General features: G+C 39.7%; 2 protein-coding genes across 2 annotated transcripts; one reads left to right on the top strand and one right to left on the bottom strand.

Annotated features, from left to right (window-relative positions):
* Positions 1–949: 949 nt before the first annotated feature.
* Positions 950–12695, top strand: PLBD2 (phospholipase B domain containing 2). The gene is made up of 12 exons (XM_089489427.1): positions 950–1155; positions 1999–2092; positions 3163–3321; positions 3668–3768; positions 4143–4357; positions 4627–4721; positions 5108–5268; positions 5863–5958; positions 11310–11381; positions 11494–11646; positions 11923–12085; positions 12528–12695. The coding sequence occupies exons 1-12, from the start codon at positions 950–952 to the stop codon at positions 12693–12695; spliced, it is 1683 nt and encodes a 560-aa protein (XP_089345553.1).
* Positions 12696–15202: 2507 nt separating this feature from the next.
* LOC149290173 (L-serine dehydratase/L-threonine deaminase-like) lies at positions 15203–20494 on the bottom strand. The gene is made up of 7 exons (XM_089489656.1): positions 20342–20494; positions 19684–19723; positions 18912–19051; positions 18250–18341; positions 17265–17492; positions 16895–17019; positions 15203–15411 (listed from the first exon to the last, which is right to left on the bottom strand). The coding sequence occupies exons 1-7, from the start codon at positions 20492–20494 to the stop codon at positions 15203–15205; spliced, it is 987 nt and encodes a 328-aa protein (XP_089345782.1).
* Between the last annotated feature and the right edge of the window lie 449 nt (positions 20495–20943).

Genomic DNA, 20943 nt, shown 5'->3' with positions numbered 1-20943 from the left:
TTGTTGGCACTTAGTAAATAAAACATAATGATAATAAATAATAATTTAACATGTAACCTAGCCCAAGGTACAAAACATCACTACAATGCATGTCTAAACACTCCATCACAGCCTGGATGGGGGTGTGTGGTGTGGTGTGTGTTCTGATCAATCAGGACACGCACATCAACAGACACACTTCTAGAAGTGTCAGAGTTCATTATTACTCCTAATTTTGCTAAGAAGGGAGTGAAAGATATAAAAAAGAGAGAGAGATGGGGGGGGAGGGATCAGCTTTAATACTCGTACAAAAGCGAAGAAGCCCGATCCGAAACGAATCCGATGTAAGCCAAACACGACTGCCTGATCACTGAGTGAATTGACGGTGTTTACGTATCCGGCTAGTGTGCTCCCTCCCCGATCAGCTGATGCCCCAGGAAACCAGCATGCTTCTACTGACTGAGGGTTTAAACGTACAGGGGAGGGGGCGATAATTAAAGGCACAGCAGCACCAGACCTTCTGTTAATCAATCGCGGTTCCCTACTTTAGCAGCTCTGGGCTGATGCGCACAGTGTCCGGAAACTATGAAACGCTTGTAGCTGAACCGAAGGTTTACTCTTTGGGATAAAGTCAGCAAACACACCGACACACAAAACGCCCAGGGGATTCCGGATACAATCTACTGTTTCATTAAAATGAAATATTTTACATATAACATTCGGGAATAATCTATAATGCAGCCATATACACATATATAACAAAGTATTCTCATAGTAAACTGATATCACACAGCAGCATAGATACATATAGATCTATTAAATAACTACATCATAAAACACATAGGGTTCCTGTTATATTTGCACGTGTACATTAACTTACTAGCCACACACAGCGACGATCGACTGCAGCGAATGTTGACCATTAGGCCACGCCTCTCCCAGTCAGCTGTTTTTTTTTTTTGAGGGTCACATGACGCTCGTGACCGCTCATGTGACTGCACTGATGGCTGCTTGGTTGATGCTAGTGTTATTCTTGGGCCCCGTTACCGGGGAAGCGGTAAAATCGCAAGTGTCCGTGGTCCTGGACCCTGCCACGGGCCAACTCTCGATAGTGCCCGAGAAGAAGGCTGAGGCTGTGGCCTGGGCGGAGCTCAAGGATGGTGTTCAGGAAAACGGGTGAGGAAGTTTGGTGAGGGGTACAGGGGGTTAGAGGAAGAAAGAGAGGGGGGGGTTAGAGGAAGAAAGAGAGGGGGGGGGTTAGAGGAAGAAAGAGAGGGGGGGGGTTAGAGGAAGAAAGAGAGGGGGGGTTAAGAGGAAGAAAGAGAGGGGGGGTTAAGAGGAAGAAAGAGAGGGGGGGTTAAGAGGAAGAAAGAGAGGGGGGGGGTTAAGAGGAAGAAAGAGAGGGGGGGTTAAGAGGAAGAAAGAGAGGGGGGGTTAAGAGGAAGAAAGAGAGGGGGGGGTTAAGAGGAAGAAAGAGAGGGGGGGTTAAGAGGAAGAAAGAGAGGGGGGGTAAAGAGGAAGAAAGAGATGGGGGGTAAGGAGGTCTTTCCACCATGAAAGCTTCTGCAGCTACATTTAACGAATAAGATACATGAGGCACAAAGTACAAGCAATGCAAATACGACACAGCTTGGAATATTTGTTACCAGAAAATGTGTACTTACTAGAATTTCTAGCTGATCCTTCCTCCCATATGTGAATCGTATTGTTTGTACAAACTCGCCTGTTCAGCTTCTGCTGAACAGAACATGAATAAGAGTGAGAGCGAGTGAAAGAACAAACTAAATTCAAGTGAAAATTCAAAGCTATTTGTTCTTTGTTGCATTTGTTTTTTTGCGGGGTTCTCCCCTCGTTTTCGCAGATTTGTACGAATTGATGAACATGAAGTCTAGAAATTATATGTTCTAAGTAGAATTTAGTGAGGAAGATGACGATCCGTGGGATTGCGAAGAACCTGAAAGACATTCAACTGTTTAAAACATCATGTCCTGGGCCCTTATCGTCAGCTCTTTATTTCAGATGGGCGGTTCTGGAGCTGGAAACGAATGGCGCTTATAATGACTCGGTCCAGGCTTATGCTGCAGGGGTGGCCGAAGCTGCTGTCACTCAGAGGGTAAATATGTCATCTCTGCTACCAAAAAAGGGGCATCCCATGAAGAAAAAAAAAAATTCTTCTTGAACATAAGACACGCTACATTACCATTGGAAATAACCTGGTTTGTAGCAATAAACTTCCTTTATCTGGAGGCTGCTACTGTTGTCAAGTCATGTAATATTTCTGGTGACTTTCCCTGCCCAAACACCACAGTGAGCTTACTCTTTATGGCGATGCTAATGAAGTCCCTTCCTTTTATATAAGAAATATTATATTATGTAAATACAATAACTTTTTTTTTAGAAAAGAAAACGGTACAATAATTTTGAAAATGTATTAATTAATCTGATATCAGTAATAACAATACATGGATGATCGTGTCTCTGTTGCCCTTTGCATTTAAAAAAAAAAAAAGCTATATGCTGATTTGCTGGCTACCAACACTCAGTACTCACATCCAGTGGTACATATTGTAGAACCACTAGCCCATGACATATTGTCACACAAAAAATAATCAGACTTTTTCACGCTATACTTTATCGCTGAGATCTGAACATTTTAAATGTAATCTGCATACTGGTAGATTATTTTAAAACACTTTCAACACTCGCTAGATGGATTTATGGGAAATTAAGTGATTAATTGCCCCGCATCTCCCTCTGCTGTGTATTCCTCAGTATACTGAACATAACATGCATATTGCTGCATCAGAGAAATTCAGGCACACTTACGTCTTAAAGTGCCATGGCCGCCTCGGGATCGCCAGTCCAGCCCTGGGCAGCTTAATGCTCTATTGAGAGTATTTGCAGAAGACTGAAAAAAAATGTACATTTTAGAGATTGTGTAGTGTCCTTGCTAGCTGTGACAATCCATTGGTCGCTGTGATAAGATGACTTGGCTTGGCACCTGAAAAGTCTTTATGGACAGTTCCGTAAATCTAGCATCTTGAAGTAAGACTTACTTCTAGGGTGTCTTTTGTAAAATCCAATTATATATAGTATATTATATAAAAATACTTAGCTGTGATATATTAATGGTAGTCTAGTCTAGTGTTTGTTTGCACCTTAAAGATTTCTATATCCTTACAGCTAATTTACATGCATTGGATGAACACCATGATGGGTTACTGTGGTCCTTACAAGTATCAGGCTCCGTTCTGTGAGAGACTTAGGTCTTATCTAGAGACTAATTTGGACTGGATGCAACAACAGATTGAAAAGGGACAGGATCCTGTGTATTGGCATCAGGTAACGTGCCATTTTATGGAACTGGTTTTATGGGGGTTTTTTTTCTTCTGCTTTAAAAGGGAAAAACATGAAAGCGATCTGTCACATTCCCAATTGTTGCATTGTGTACATGTAAGAAAAATATATGTAATATGAATTAGCCACCCGCCTTATGTTTAGCCATGTATATCCTCAACTTCCCGGTCCCGAGCTGGGACAGAAACCAATCCTTTTTTTCTACCCTGAATTTAGACTTATGTTTACTTTATTGAACTTTTTTCCATTTTTTTAAGGAATAGTGTGAACTCATAGCACAAGGAATGATGAACGGTCTGTTTTTCTATTGTTTTTTTTTTTTTTCCCCAAGGTCCACCTTGCATTACTTCAACTCAAAGGCCTTGAGGACAGTTACAATGGGCGAATCTCCTTTCCGCTTAAGAGATTCACTCTCAGTCCATTTGGCTTCCTGTAAGTTTAATTGTTTTTTTTTTTTGTTTTTTTGTTTTTTTTAACTCTCCTTTTGATTATTTATTTTAACCAATTTACTAAGTGGTTCTTCAACTTTTTCCTCCAATATTTGACTATATACCTCTATCACCTGCTCTTTAAAGAGAATCAGTCAGTTTATGAAATCTACAGATACAGCAGTAAAATATGTTTGTGAATACTGTAGCAGATATCAACAAAGAAAAATAAAAGCTATTGCATATTTATCGAGTAATTACATTGTCTCTTTTTTTTTTTTTTTTTTTTTTTTTTTTTAGCTATACTTATTCTTTATTCCATTCCCAAGTTGTACTCATTTTATTTCCTTGTTGTTTCTTTACCGATCGTTCCTGCAGACTTTTCCAACTTGGGGGAGACTTAGAGGATCTAGAAGGTGCTTTGAACAAGACGGATGTGCTTAAAGACCTGGGCTCAGGTTCCTGCTCAGCCCTTATTAAACTTCTGCCAGGCAACAAAGATCTCCTGGTGTCTCATGATACCTGGAACACATACCAATCAATGCTGCGAATTATCAAGAAATATACTCTGCCATATCGCACTTCACCCAATGGTAAGAGTTGTCCTTGCATTTGTTGAACGCTCCAGCCAGCCAACAGGTCAAATTTTAGTACTTGAGCAGACCTAGATCACATTTGCAAAAGGTGAAAGATACGTCATTTTCATGAATTAAATGGTAACAATCTAGTTATATCTAAATTCCAGGGATCTCGGTTGAAGCACTGGTGAAGTCAAATGTAATCATATCGGTAGAGGAGCATGAACTTTTAAACTGTTTAGATGCCAACTTCTAAACTGGATCACTAATTGATGTGTCCTCAGGGGGTCCCACCGTTCCTGGTTGGGTTCAAACCTTCTCCTCCTATCCTGGCACCATTTTCTCTGGAGATGACTTCTACCTTTTGAGCAGTGGTCTGGTGAGTCTTTGCTTTATTTTCTTCCAAAATGTAAAATTCACTGGAATAGATGTATGTATCCCCTGCAGTGTGAAAACATTTTATGAAGAACATATATATATATATATATATATATATATATATATATATATATGTATATATAAATATATATATATTAGCGCTCCCGATATAAAAAATAAACACTTGAACACATTATCAGTAGTAATATAGCATTCTCTTATATTAACACCTCTTCTTGTATATGCTTACCACTTGAACACTTAATGTGGAGATCTGTGTGTAATACCAATTACCATATTAATGTAATTTAATAAATTAAAGTTGCTGTGCATGCCTTAAGAAATAGAAATTCTCTGATTCGGTGATCACTGACATTGCTCTTGCAGGTGACCCTGGAGACAACGATAGGGAATAGTAATCCAGAGCTTTGGAAGTATATCCAACCAGAGGGCTCTGTCTCGGAGTGGCTGCGCAATATTGTGGCTAACAGACTGGCTACTAGTGGACAGGAGTGGGCTGCCGTTTTTGAGAAGTTTAATAGTGGGACGTAAGTGTTGACTTTAGATGTATTTGAAAAGGGAGTTCCCATGCCTTGACTCTTATTCTAGTCCTCTTATTTTGTTTATAGCTGTTAATAGACTCTTGGGCCACAGCTGTAGAGTTCATTCAAGGATGGCTTATGTGATAATGTGAAGATGCATGGGATTTTTTAATCATGGGGGGTGTCTGGGAGGGAGGACATTGCTACATTCTGACAAACATTGATGTCGCCTTTTAAAGCTAATGCATAGACATACTTTAAGGCCTTTTTAAAGTAGGTCTACTTAAAGTATAGCTATCAACTTCTAATCTACAAAGTATATCCCAAAATCAATGAAGCAGATTCATTGATTTATTTTATTTTTCCTCCAGTAAATGTTTGTGTCATTGTGCTGCTGCTACCATTTACTTCTTACCTATGGATTGTGAAAGGATTACATTGCGATACTATAATACGATATTGCCACTGTAAGGTAACGGTACACTTGGTGTATATGATTTGGTTGGTAACAAACTAGCAGGTCGTAGATGGGTTTTATTGTGCGCATGTGTATATGATGCTTCAGCTATTTATTTGCTCAAATAAGTTGTGTTTTTTTAGCTATAATAACCAGTGGATGATTGTGGATTACAATAAATTCCGTGTTGGACAGACAAAGGCTCCTGCCGGCATCCTCACCGTTCTAGAACAATTACCGTAAGTGTGGACAACCTTTAATATCGAGCTAAGTGAACAAAGCTAGTGTTATCAAACTGAACCTCTACTTTCCAACAAGTACACCTTTTGTTTTTTTTTAATCGTACGTCCGAAGAAGGATGAAAGCGATTATTATATATTCCCAATGTGAATCGTAGATTTGCAGCCTTTATCTGTAACGAATGCAGAGGCAAAGACTCAACTAAGATACGTGCCGCTAGCCAGGGTTCTTTAATTTGTAGCCCAGATGTTATAGACAACTTATTGGTGATAAGCCACATAGCCTTAAAGTAGAACTCCCACTATGTACTTTTTTATTACCGGTATCAGATTAAAGATAAATTGTAAAACTAATATTGTGCATGAATCATTTGTATGTGTTCTGGCTCTGTTATCGTATTCCAGTCTACTAGACAAAAAGCCATAATCCTTATTGTACTGCCTGTGGTAAACAGGGTCAATGTCTTAACCATGCAGAGGGACACCCTTACTAATCCATATATATGGAGGAAAATGTATTGCCATAAAGAACCAGTTCCGTGTGCTGATTGAGCAGAGAGTCATCCGTGTTATCACAGGACTGACAACAATGGCAGCCTCCAGGTCGGCAAATAAAGAAAGCTTATTTGGACAAAACTAAAAAGCCCCAACATCTGACTATATACAGCAGTTTAATGCTTTCAATTCCCCCAAATACTCCACTTTACAGCTTTATACTATATAAGATGCAGCTGTTGAGTTTAGGGTATCTCATCCAGCTTTAGTTGAATGAAGCAGTCTTCCTAATGATCCAATTGTTTAAATCTGAATCCTTACACAGAAGTGATGTATTCTGATTAGTACCCTAGCAATTATCTGGCTTTTGTTGAAAATGAAGACTATGAAGGTAATTTTGTGTGGTTGTGAAACATAGTAACATAGTTCATAAGGTTGAAAAAAGACCAAAGTCCATCAAGTTCAACCTATATACATATTGTGTCCCTACTGTGTTGATCCAGAGGAAGGCAAAAAAACCCTTATGAAGCAGATGCCAATTGCCCCATACCAGGGGGAATATTCCTTCCCGACTCCAAATATGGCAATCAGAATAAATCCCTGGATCAATGTTCTGTCCCTATTAATCTACTATCCATAACTTGTAATATTATTGCTTTCAAGAAACACGTCCAGGCTCCTTTTGAACTCTTTTATTGAGTTTGCCATAACCACTTCCTCTGGCAGAGAGTTCCATAATCTCACCGCTCTTACTGTAAAGAACCCCCGTCTGTGCTGGTGTAGAAACCTTCTTTCCTCCAACCGTAGAGGATGTCCCCTTGTTATAGGTACAGTCCTGGGTATAAATAGGTCCTGGGAGTGATCTCTGTACTGTCCCCTTATATATTTATACATAGTTATTAAATCCCCCCTAAGCCGTCTTTTTTCCAAACTAAATAACCCTAATTCTGATAATCTTTCTGGGTACTGTAGTCCTCCCATTCCCCTTATTACTCTGGTTGCCCGTCTTTGAACCCTCTCCAGCTCCACTATATCTTTCTTGTACACTGGTGCCCAGTACTGTACACAGTATTCCATGTGTGGTCTGACTAGTGACTTGTACAGTGGTAGAATTATTTCCTTGTCGTGGGCATCTATGCCCCTTTTGATGCACCCCATGATTTTATTTGCCTTAGCAGCAGCTGCCTGACACTGGTTGCTACAGGTAAATTTACTGTTAACTAAAACTCCTAAGTCCTTTTCCATGTCAGTCGTCCCCAGTGTTTTCCCATTTAATACATATTCCCAGCCTGGATTTTTCTTCCCCATGTGCATAACCTTACATTTATCTGTGTTGAACCTCATCTGCCACATCCCAGCCCAAGCCTCCAACCTATGCAGATCCATTTGTAATCGTGCACTGTCCTCTATTGTGTTAGCCACGTTACAGAGCTTAGTATCGTCTGCAAAGATTGATACTTTACTATACAATCCCTCTACAAGGTCATTAATAAATATATTAAAAAGAATAGGACCCAAAACTGACCCCTGTGGCACCCCACTAGCAACAGTAACCCACTCAGCGTATGTACCATTAATAACCACCCTCTGTTTCCTATCACTGAGCCAGTTACTTACCCACATACACACATTCTCCCCCAGCCCAAGCATTCTCATTTTATGTACCAGCCTTTTATGTGGCACCGTATCAAATGCTTTGGAAAAATCAAGATATACGACATCCAGCGATTCACCCCGATCCAGTCTTGAGCTCACCTCCTCATAAAAGCTGATCAGGTTAGTTTGACAGGACCGATCCCTTGTAAACCCATGCTGATATGGAGTCATACACTTATTTTCATTGAGATACTCCAAAATAGCATCTCTTAGGAAACCCTCAAACAGTTTACACACAACAGAAGTTAAACTAACAGGCCTATAATTCCCCGGGTCACTTTTTGTCCCCTTTTTGAATATTGGCACAACATTTGCTATGCGCCAGTCCTGGGGAACAGACCCTGTCACTATAGAGTCCTTGAATATTAGAAATAGGGGTCTGTCTATTACATTACTTAACTCCCTTAGAACGCGGGGGTGAATGCCATCTGGACCTGGTGATTTGTCTATTTTGATTTTTTTTAGGCGGCACTGCACTTCTTCCTGGGTTAGACAGGCGACATGTACTGGGGCATTTATCTCATCCTGCTGTATATTACCTGGCATTTCATTTTCCTCTGTGAATACAGCAGAGAAGAATATATTTAATAGATTAGCTTTTTCCTGATCCCCGTCTATAACTTCTCCCTCATTACTTTTTAAGGGGCCAACGCTTTCATTTTTAACCTTTTTACTATTTATATAGTTAAAGAACATTTTGGGGTTTGTCTTACTCTCTTTAGCAATGAGTCTTTCTGTCTCCACTTTTGCTGCTTTTATCTGATTTTTACATATTTTATTTTTTTCCCGATAGCTTTTTAGTGCTTCCTCACTGCCTTCCTGTTTTAGTAGCTTAAATGCCTTTTTTTGCCATTTATTACCCCCTTTACATTTTTATTTATCCACATTGGTTTTCTCTTGTTCCTGACTCTTTTATTCCCATACGGTATGTACCTTTCACATTGAGAATTTAAGATATCCTTAAAAATCTCCCATTGAGTGTCTGTACTCTTGTTTTTGAGGACATTTTCCCAATTTACAGTGTTAAGGGCTTCTCTTAGTTGATCAAACTTTGCCTTCCTAAAGTTCATGGTTCTTGTGGCTCCTCTAAGAGTTCCCTTATTGAAGGACAAGTTATAATGCATCATATTGTGATCACTATTTCCTAGATGCCCCCTGACCTGCACATTAGTTACTCTGTCAGGTCTGTTGGTCAATATTAAGTCCAGTAGGGCGCCCCCTCTGGTCGGGTCCTGTACCATTTGGGACAGATAATTATCCTTACTTATAGTCAGAAACCGGTTTCCTTTATGAGATTCACAGGTCTCGGTTTCCCAGTTTATGTCGGGATAGTTAAAGTCCCCCATAATAACCACCTCATTGTGATTTGCTGCCTTGTTTATTTGCTTTAATAATTGATCTTCTGCTGCTTCCATTATATTTGGTGGCTTATAGCAAACCCCGATCAGTATTTTATTATTTTTCTTTCCATATATTTCTACCCATAATGACTCCACATTATCATTTCCCTCACATATATTCTCCCGCAGTGTGGCCTTTAGGCTGGACTTTACATAAAGGCAAACTCCTCCCCCTTTTCGTTTTTTTTCGATCCTTCCTGAATAGACTATAACCCTGTATGTTAACCGCCCAGTCATAGCTATCATCCAACCATGTCTCTGTTATACCCACTATGTCATAGTTTTCTTCAGACATTATTAACTCCAGTTCGTCAGTTTTATTGGTCAGACTTCTGGCATTAGTAAGCATACAATTTAGAGGTGTATGGTTTTTTTCCCTATGAAGCCTATCCCTATTAACTATTCTAACCCCTCCCTCTGCTCCACCCCCAGGTACATTTATAAGCCCCAGCTCTCTATCTACACTATCTTCCCCTTCTATATTGTAGTTTCCCTCCCCCCCTTTACCTAGTTTAAACACTCCTCCACCCTTCTGACCATCTTCTCCCCAAGCACAGCTGCACCCTCCCCATTGAGGTGCAGCCCGTCCCTACCGTAGAGCCTGTATCCGACAGAGAAGTCGGCCCAGTTCTCCATGAACCCAAACCCCTCCTTCCTACACCAGCTTCTGAGCCACTTGTTTAGCTCCCTAATCTCCCGCTGCCTCTCTGGTGTGGCACGTGGTACAGGTAATATTTCAGAAAATACTACCTTGGAGGTCCTTGCCTTAAGCTTGCTACCTAAGTCCCTGAAATCATTTTTAAGGACACTCCGCCTACCTCTCACTTTGTCATTGGTGCCAATGTGCACCATGACTGCTGGGTCTTCTCCAGCCCCCCCCAGTAATCTGTCAACCCGATCCGCGATGTGCCGAACGCGAGCGCCAGGCAGACAACACACTGTTCGGCGATCCCGGTCTTTGTGACAGATCGCCCTGTCTGTCCCCCTAATAATTGAGTCCCCCACAACCAGCACCTGTCTGGCCTGCCCTGCGCTCCTCCTTCCCTCCTTACTGGAGCAGACACCCCTCTGGTGGTCAGAGGCAGTGACTTGCTGCAGTACTGCTAACTCTGAACTAACATCCCCCTTATCTGCCAACCGGGCAAACTTGTTGGGGTGTGCTAGATCAGGACTAGCCTCCCTGGCGCTTTTCCCCCTACCCCGCCTTCTAACTGTAACCCAGCTAGCTGCCTGACTGTCCTGTACCTCCATCCCACTATCCTCCCCCACCTCTACCTGCGAGAGAGCTTGCTCAGTGAGCAGCAGACTCCTCTCCAAGTTGTCAATAGATCTCAGTGTTGCCAGTTGCTCCTCTAGACTCAGGATTTGTGCTTCCAAATGAGCAACCCGCACACATCTCGCACAGCAATATGCACCCTCGAAGTGCTGATCAAGGATTGCATACATTGAGCAAGATGTACACCTGACCGCATTGTCAAACATGGAGGACATCTTGGCAATGGGGATAGCTCAAATAACTGGCAAAAACAGACAGTAAGGTGCAATATATATATATATATATATATATATATATATATATATATATATATATATATATATATATATATATGGAATCACAAGGATTTATACTTTACCCTCCTTCTTGCTTTTTAACTCCTTCTTTGCTTGTAACTCCTCACTTAGAGATGTCACTTAGGAGATTCGCCCCAGCTCAGGATTCGCTTGTGTGTCCAAGCTAAATGCAACTGCAAAAGCCAAGCAGAACTCAGAGAAAGAATCTCTCTTTTTTTTTTCTTTTAGTGGTATGGTGGTGAAAGCTGATAAATCAGATGAACTTTACAAGAGTGGATACTGGGCCAGCTACAACATCCCGTATGTTCTGATTACTGCATTTTATATTGCTCGGTTTAAAGATGCCTGCCCAGCAGCGGCAATTGAGATGGCGTGCAGTCATGATCAGTTAACGTCTGTATTTTCTACACAGCTATTTTAAGGAAATATTTAATGCGAGTGGACAGCCAGAATTGGTGGAAAAGTATGGTGACTGGTTTACCTATGACCGGAATCCTAGAGCTCAGATATTTCGCAGAAACCAAACCAACGTGCAGGATTTTAATTCCATGATCCAGCTTATGCGGTGAGAATAATAAAAAAAAAAAAAATGCCCATGCTTAGTTAAATATATCGTAGTCATTTTATAGGATGATTGTTTTCTATGATAGAATATAGCGTGTAGCTAACTCCACTAGCATGTTACTCGCTAACATTTTTAAGGGCTGTTTTTAACCAGAATGTTTTGGGGCTTTAAGCTTGTTCTTCCCCTTAGCCCAAACTTTAATTGCACTGTCTAGTTTAAGCCAATAACCTTAGTATGAATTCAGACTGCTGAAACAAGTGCTTATGTTCATTTCAGGTACAATGACTATCTGCACGATCCTCTCTCACTTTGTTTGAGTTGTAACCCCCAGCCAAATGGGGAGAACTCTATCTCTGCTCGCTCAGATCTGAACCCTGCGAATGGTACCTATCCATTTGGCGCACTGCGACAACGGCAACATGGAGGCACAGACATGAAGGTAGTTTGGGGGAGAACTGTAACAATGAATTGCATTGGCAAGTCCAAACTATCAATACAAGGCAAAGATGGTGTAGAAAAGGTGTACTAATGTCAGAAATTAAACATGGTGAAGTGATGATCTAAATCTTTATATACATATAAGTTAACTATTTATTTAAAAGTAAATATTTTCATAAAGCATAAATGCACTTTGTCTTGTACCTACAGCTTGTCTATGATTGAGTATACCTGCATCATATTAGATAGTTTATAGTAAGCCTACTGACAACAAGGATTTACTCTCCAAAGGTAGGGAGGTTAGATTTGTTTCTCTACACACTTGAGTGGATCAACTCATGTCCCTTATGATTTAATAACTAGGGTGAAGATTGAACTGGATCTGCCCGACAATATTCTAAATGTTATTAGCCTGGCTGAACACCTTCTCTTCTCTCGCACAGGTTACCTCCTACGATATGGCCAAGGTGTACCAGATGGTAGCTGTGAATGGCCCAACATGGGACCAAGTCCCTCCATTTCAGTGGAGCACATCTCCATTCAGCAATCTCATGCACATGGGTCACCCTGACCTCTGGAAATTCTCACCTATCCTCGTTACCTGGGACTGAAGTGTTAACCGAAGCAATATCTTCCAGCTTTCACCAGTGCTCCTCTTTCACCAGTGCTTTATGAGCAATCACTGCTGGTTAGAAAGTGGTATGATTTCCATGTAAAACTACTCTCATGACATAATTCAGAATTATAAATCATTGCATCATCGGCAAAGAGCTATTTTAATAAAGGGACATGTTATTTCTCAAAGCAATGTGGATAATAAAAGGGATGACAGCGTTACATACTAGGCAGGGCGCTAGCCCTGCAACCCAGAATATTGCATTGGATTGCATTTCTGTAAAGCACTTCTGACAAGGTTTTCTTTGGTTTGGAACCTGGAACACCTTGACACACTGGTCGTTTGTTGGTGTTGCAATAAGCTGTCTGTTCTGTTAATTCAAAAATAAGGTTCTATGCTACTTCCAAATGGAGACATGCATCATATGAAGATGATTGACAAATCCCTTGTTTTCTTCCATCTATAACTGCTGCATTTATCCTCAAGTAATTGAGTTTTGCTGTCAGACTAGTTTCTTGTACAGTGTATTGTAGATCACAAATAAGAAAGGTAAGGACTACAGTCCCCCCTGCTTGTGCCCTAGCTTATAGAGTAAGATTACTTTTTCTACTTGCATTAAACTTACCTTCTTTGTAGATTGGCTTGACAAACCACAAGAGACAAGGCAGTTAAACATACATACTATTGTGAGAACAGTTAGGACCTGCCAACATATATTGTTAATTACCGACTATGATCACCATGACAGACTGCAGGAAAAGTGATAATTTTGTTAATATTAATAAAACAAGTGTTTAGCTTGATTGTGGAAAGTGATCACAGCGAGGCTGATGGTATTTAGAATGTAAATATTCTTTTTCTACTAGAAAACAGTGCACTGATTCTGTGCCATAAACATTGACCGTTCTGGTATCTCTTTATGGCCAGAACAAATTTAATTTGTACTGTAATACAAAATGCGCTTACCAAATACAAACTTACAGCAAACTTTTTTTTTTGTTTCTCCCGTACCCCTTTACATTTTGCAACTCCTATGCAATTAAGATAAAACAGGTAATAAACACTTTGGATTGCGAACAATATGTTGATTTAAGGGCTTTTGATTTTATGCAATTCCTGTTTGTATGAGCAGCCATTATTATTCTGATGGTCTGTATGACTTAAATGCAATAAAAACGGAATGTGATTCGTTTTCCTTTTTATGAATCGGGGATATTTTAGGGCAAGCTAAATGTAAATGCAGAGATATTATCGAATTGTGAAATTTATATGCAAAGGATGCAAAAAAAAAAAAAAAAGGTGACTTTGGCAATTGAATTGGTAAGGTAATCTTGTTAACGCAAAGTGAATAAAGTTTACACACCGTGGGATTATGACTGTACAAATTTTGTCTGTCAACCTTAAAAAGGTCCTTATTTCTGAAAGGAGAAACATGTCTGGGTTTGCTATTCATCATGCAGGAGGATGCAGTCTGTGAGCCTGCAAGCTCCACCACCAGTTTTATATAGGGCGAGTGCTGGATGAATCTGAATACATCAGTATAATTAATTAACTTGAGTTGTTTAGATACAAGCACCAATTTGATACACAAATGAAAATCAAACGAACTGTATCCTTCAGTGTTGGTAACACACTGACATTTTGAAAGAATACAATATGAACGTACATAAAATATTTTTATTAGAAAACAGCATGTATAAAAACAAAACCCACAAAATATGTTGTGTATTAGATCCTTGTTCTATGCCTTACAATCGGCTCTTCAGGAGATAGTTACACATCTTAAATTTTATTGGTAATTATTACACCTACAAGGATATTGGATGTCTGTGCCCGACATGACAATGAGGTAGTTGTATTAGATCACTGTGCCTTTTAGTTTGGGGATAGTTTTTAAGAGGAGATCACTATATGGACTGTTAAAGTTATATCATAGAGCCTTACTATGTAGCATATTTTAGATAAGTTACTAACTTGTTACCACATCTTAAACCTCCCTTATATATATTTCGGAGAATTTATCCCAGACTGTCCTCCCTGTCTTTTTCTTCTTGAACATGCTAAGTGCATCAATATATGTTTGTGTTTCCTAAAAGGAAAGATCTTCTCCAAATGATGCATTTGTTTAAGATATACAATTTTTGACAATGTACATGTGCTTGTCATAAATTAAGACACAAGACGATCCTTTTATGGTTCATATTAAGGCTCTGCTTCCATAATTGAAGTGGTTTTCTGATTGGCAACATCTTGATATCTATTTCCTTATAAAAATGTTATTTAATCTTGGAAAAACTCTACAAATACCATACACCAGCTAGGGAGCTCTAAATTCTGCCTGTCAGTGATGCTGCATACATAGTATGTACAAATGGACCTGGGGACTCAGGAGAAGAGCGGCATTTTAACAGGCCATAGTCATCCTGTGCATCTTGCTGTTCTATGGGCAAGTGAATTAGTGTTACAAATCCGGGTAGCTCAAATTCAAATAATCTGGTGTCATTAGGCAGCATTGACCTTTGGAATGCCCAGTTGTTCCTTAAGTCGGGAGAGCTGTGACAAAGTGATGTTGTTCCCTCCACACACAATGATGACCAGGGACGAGAGCTCTTTAGACAGCTTGCCCTCTCTCTGCAGCCTCCCGATCACACCACTGTAGACCACAGCCAGAGCAGCACCGCAAGCAGGCTCCACAAGCATTTTCTCATCATCTAGAGAGGAAGAGAGAGCTTTGGTTAAAAATGTTCTGCTCCCTACATTCCTTAAAGTATAGTAGTGCTAAGTAAATTTGAAAAATGGAGTGTGGCAGCTGCAGTTTAATGTTAATAAATGCAAAATAATGCACTTGGTGTCCCAAGGCAGAATACAGCATTGGGGGCACTGTTCTGTCAGTGACAACGAAAGAGAGGGACTTGAGAATAATTATTTCGGAGGACCTAAAGTAAGCAGACAATCCAATAAAGAATTGTTGGGTTGTACAGTCAAGAGGCATTAGTGGTAGATAAATAAAACAGCCTCCTAAGTGGTAGACGCTAGTACAGTAAGGGAATTTAAACAAGCATGGGAAAGCTATCCTGAGTCTAAGACAAATCCAAGGACTGATTAAAGTCCGAGTCATCACATTAGAAACAAAATGGGCAGATTGGATGGGTTGAATAGTTCTTATCTGCCAAGAATGTATGTTTTTATGTTACATTGTATCTGTCAGTGAGGAACCATCAATGCTGGCTTCTGCTGTCAGAGGGAAGATGTATGTCAAAGTATAAAAAAGAAAAGCTCTCCAGAGAGGCAGCCATTTGACCTTTCAAAAATGTATCCAAGCCAAAGACTGTCCAACCCTACTCCAGTCACTTTCCTTTCACACTTGAAATACATCTCCCATGAGTCTCAATTTAATTAGCTAAGCATTTGGACCTCACATGGTTCTATTTAACTATTGATGTTCTACTATTTCTATGTAATATTGTTTGATTGTATTATTGTTTGATAGTGTACCCAGATTTGGCACTAATAAGTTACAGCTTGATTCCTCTGATTCCGTTCTTGTCTTGTAGGCCGTTTCTGCTCTTCTGCCACATTTGATTGCTTTATTTAATGTAAGTCTCCTTATTGTTTGGATGTTTTATCCATCGGATGTGAATAAAGTACTTCTTTTTTTAATAACATAGAAAATGGTAATTCTCTTTGTGGCTGTGACAGAATGACCTGTCATACAAGGCCCCAAGGTAGTCAGAGATTGCTCCAGCCTGGCTGCCAAACAGGCAGGAACTCCATTGTGTAAACTAATCCCATTAACAGGATGGCTGCCAGGGGGAGATTCAGTAGCTAAAGGGGATTAAAGGTTGGGTTGTCTACATGTACCTGTTTATCAATGTTAATTTATGTTAATAAGGTTCTGTGGCTATATCAGTGTATGTTTTACTACAATAAACTGTTCATTCCTGCTGTACTCAGTTCAAGGTAGCTGTGTCTACTTATTGGGTACACATAGCAGGGTTCCAAGGTGCGCATGCTGACTGGTGCTGGAAGTGATTTCAGGGACAACAGGAGGATACATGTGGGTGATCTCTGGGAGTCACTACAGCTCTTTGTGAACCCGTTACAGTGGCTTTTTGTGTTTTGGAATGACAATCATTGGAAATGGGATTGAAGGCAGCTGGATCAATCATATTTTATACTATGTTGTTTACTCACCTACAAATCGTTCAATAGCTGTCACGGCATCCTGATCAGTGATAACTTCAGAATAGACAGGGTGCTCTTGAGACAGTTTTAGGGTTTGGGCTCCCACAGTTTTGGCTCCCAATGTTTTAGCCACACTAAGAATAAAGGCAAACAGAACAAATATATACCTGAATACTGAATATAACAGCAGAAACGTGACAGAAACTTCAATCTGGTAAGATAAGATTGTGCTTTTCAATTTTGCCCTTTCAATAATTTTGAGTAAAGAGAACACAGGGGTTGTAGGACTTCCGTTCCTTCATTTAGTCACTAAGGAACAAAAATGATGTCCTTTAGCTTGAGCATTAGTCAAGCTCAACCATTTCTGTCATTCACTTACCTCGTAATCTCCGTCAGGGTGACTAGCCTTCCTGCCTCCATAGCTGCATTGAGACTGTGTGCCCCTCTGGTCTCCATAGCAATGATGGGAACGTCACTCCATCCTACTTCTCTGAGGCCCTGGATCACCCCACAGAGCATCCCACCTCCTCCCACTGACAGGGCAATGGCACCGGGCTTGGAAGGAAGACTCGCTTTCATTTCCTTTACAAGTGAGGTATGGCCTTCCCTGCAAAATATTTTACATATAGCCTACGTTTAACATTTGTGTTATTTTTGGTACGCATCCACTGCAAACTGTTGACTCGGGCTACATGTGTGAAAAATGGTATTTTGTCTTAAAATTGGCTTGCCTGATGCACCAAGAGGCTATTTATGTACACAAGGCTTTGTTTTATCGGCATAGTGTCTATGGAAAAACACTTTTAAGCTTCCTTACAAATAGAGTAGCCTTTAGGCCTTAAAGGGAAAGTCCCTTGGAAAACTTCTCTGCTTGAGAATAAAATAAACTGTTTTTTATACAGCAATGTAGGTTAGAATTGACCAAGAAAAAAAATATATTTTATGTAAATTTTGTTCCAATAAACGTAAACCCGGAGGCTGCCATTGCTGTCAGTCATGTGATATTTATGATGACTTTCCCTGCTGAAACACCACATTATGCTGATTCTTTATGGCAATCCTAGAGAAGTCCTTTCCTCCTAGACTTTCATTAGCCAGAATGTCCAACTGGGTGATTGACTATCCTTTCGCACAGGCACTATGATAAAAAGGATGTTTGTTTGGTAGACTGGATTATGATAACAGAACTAGAACACATACACATGAGCTTTTTAAGTACTGGAAATGCTTTGTTGTTTGGGCAGACAGAGTTTAGCAAAGTTTATATAGATAATAATATAATAGATAATATAGATGCTAGGGATGCTTTAACATGACGTGGCTTGTTTGCTCATAATTTATTGTATATGCCCACAAACTCTTACCATATCAGAGGGTCATCGAAAGGAGGGATGTAAACCCATCCTGGGTTATTCTTAACCAGCTCCTTGGCATGCTCGATGGTCTCATCCAGGATCTATAGAATTTAAAAAAAAAAATATTATTTAAATGTTTGGGTTAACACCTACTGCTATGATAGCTTTAGCATAACTTCAACTAACAATCATCAACTTAATACGAGGGAGATAACCAAGTACCACTAAACTTTAAAAATATATTTGGCCTCTTCAATAGAAAAATATTTGTACCAGATTTCTCAGGGTGACTGGCACTCCCTGCCTGTCTGATTTTGTCACCAATAGCCACTTGCTGCCTAGAGGGCAATCACCCCCCCCCATCCAATGCCAGTCTAAAGTTCTTCAAACATGGCGGTCCACTTGTGTAGTGGGTAACACAGTGGAGTCATGTAATGAAGTGTTAAGTGAACAACCCCATTGGTAATTGTGTAGCTGCTTGCACCAGGCAAGGTAAGGGGTTTAATGGCAAGGAACAACCGTGCAGCTCATTAGAACATGAATTTTAGATGGCTACTACCACAGTTTACACATTGAAGTAGGGTTCTAATGCATGGATAATGTTTATTTTACCATTATATAGGTTCTGTAATATCTAATTTTTCTTTTTGGATGAGCAAAACTGTACAGACCTCTCCTACCACACAGACGGTGGCTCCTTCATCTTTCACTCTCTGTATTGTAAAGGAAGGGGTGGTGACCGGTACAAGAATAGTGGCGGGTATAGAGAGCATCCGGGCACTGTAAGCTGCGGCAAGACCAGCATTGCCACCTGAAAAAAAAAAAAAGAAGTAAACATGATCATATGGTAGGTCCTTGTGAATGTATTGACACACAAATTCATCTATTATACATCATATTTACTGAAACATTTAAATGATAATATCTGAGTGACATTTCACATCAATGAATGGTTTGTTCAGCATTGAACCTCAAGGTAACATTGTAGAACAACATCTAAATATTAGCCTGACTTTGAGTTGATATAAATTTTTACCATATGTTCCATCAGATAGTATCTCTTTCCAATTAACTTGTGACCCAGCTTTATCTTCTAGTGGAACAATTAAACTAAACCACACTGATCTATATCTCTTATCTAAAATGCATATCTTGAAATCCAAGTACCTCATAAAATGGCTGTGTGGCGTATTCAGAACTTCAAAGTGATTGTACTGCACTTAAGAGATTTACCATAAAATTAATTATAGATTCTATCATTAGCAGATGTCATTATCAAAGACCACATTTAGAGCGGAGCCCAGATAGACAACAAATGGAACCCAGTACAGCTGGCTAATGGCACAAAGAGGTCTCCAATGACACAGACTCTAGTATGGTATAACAATCATGGACCGAAAGTGGAGGAATGAAGAGGTAGTATGTTAGATGGTGCAAACTCACCTGAGGAGCACACAAAATGCTTACAGCCTCTCTCTGCCCACTGCAAGGAAAGGATTTCACAGTTATTCATTCACTTTATTTGCTCTTAGAAGGAGACGAAGTGTGGACATATATTGTAAATATTATGTAATAAACAATTACAAAACCACCCAGGTCAACAAAGACCTTTCCCACGAGGAAACATCATGGTTCATATTATGTTTTCCATAAAGAGCTTCCACTTATTAGAAAGAGACGACATTGATTTTTCTTTGCAAGAAGTCAGTTTACATATGAGAAAAACTCATATCAAAAACTCATATTAAAATACTTTTAGGAGGGACAGTCCCTTATTGGAACCCAAATCCTTTTGCCTCCTTTTTCTTCTCTGTTGCACCTCTTTTCAAAGAGCTCAGAATAATTGCTGGATATGAGTGTGCCCCTGTGTTCTACAAATCTCAATAACACAATAATGTGTATACAAACAGAAAATGTGTTTAAACACAAGGCATTGTTATTCATGAAAAATGCTTTCTTAATTTTATAGTGATCAAATGATCATAAAGGCACACAAAAAAGCTTTCAGTAAAGCCCTTCCCCTTTGCCACATATCTAACCATACAGCCTAAAACAAAAGTAAAATATTGAGAGGTATGCATCTTAAATATTGTTCACTCACTGTTTTGCACAAATGTCCAATGCCACGAATCTTGAAGGACCCTGTTGGCTGTGCATTGTCAAGTTTAAGGTATACTGTGGTGTCTGTCAACTTGGATAAGGGCACACTGTCCCTCAATGGGGTGTTCAGGTGAAGGCAGCCGCTCTCTGGCATCTTAATCTGCAACAAAGAACATAGAACATTGCCTTGGTCAATAGCTCAATTACAGCATTAAGACTGAGTATTTGAAAAGGTTTACATTGCAGCTTTCCTTTACATATACAAATAGCACAATCATCAGGGGCATAAGTATTTAGGTTGTACTTTTTAAATCAAGTGATGTGTACAGAAATTGTAATTCAGATAATAGGGATGGGTTCTGATAAAATCACCCCTTACTCAACAGCCAGAAACAGGAGTTTGTATTAGTGTTTTAGAGATTAAATGTACAAGACTTCTGAAGACTGAAGGTCCCTGAGCACGTGTCATTGTTTCTGACCTTAACTTCTTTGACACAGTTTTAAAAAGACCTTTCAAATGCACATGGCTTGTTGTGTTTGGCAGATTTGTTCCAATACACATTTTTTGTGATTTTTTTGCCTGGATCCCATGATATAAGCCTT

The sequence above is a fragment of the Sceloporus occidentalis genome, unplaced genomic scaffold, assembly GCF_023333645.1.
Source record: "Sceloporus occidentalis isolate IW3139 unplaced genomic scaffold, rSceOcc1.0.p SCAF_40, whole genome shotgun sequence".
Classification (NCBI taxonomy): domain Eukaryota; kingdom Metazoa; phylum Chordata; class Lepidosauria; order Squamata; family Phrynosomatidae; genus Sceloporus; species Sceloporus occidentalis.
The sequence above is the reverse complement of the archived record's forward strand: the minus strand, read 5'-3'. Positions and strand labels throughout refer to the sequence as shown.

Coding starts and splice junctions, on each gene's coding strand:
- LOC149290173 (XM_089489656.1), bottom strand. CDS start 20,494: ATGCCAGAGAGCGGCTGCCTTCACCTGAACACCCCATTGAGGGACAGT. Junction 19,724..20,341: donor TTGGACATTTGTGCAAAACA/GTGAGTGAACAA, acceptor CTTTCCTTGCAG/TGGGCAGAGAGAGGCTGTAA. Junction 18,342..18,911: donor CCGTCTGTGTGGTAGGAGAG/GTCTGTACAGTT, acceptor TAAATTCTATAG/ATCCTGGATGAGACCATCGA.
- PLBD2 (XM_089489427.1), top strand. CDS start 950: ATGACGCTCGTGACCGCTCATGTGACTGCACTGATGGCTGCTTGGTTG. Junction 5,269..5,862: donor GAGAAGTTTAATAGTGGGAC/GTAAGTGTTGAC, acceptor GTGTTTTTTTAG/CTATAATAACCAGTGGATGA. Junction 11,647..11,922: donor TCCATGATCCAGCTTATGCG/GTGAGAATAATA, acceptor TGTTCATTTCAG/GTACAATGACTATCTGCACG.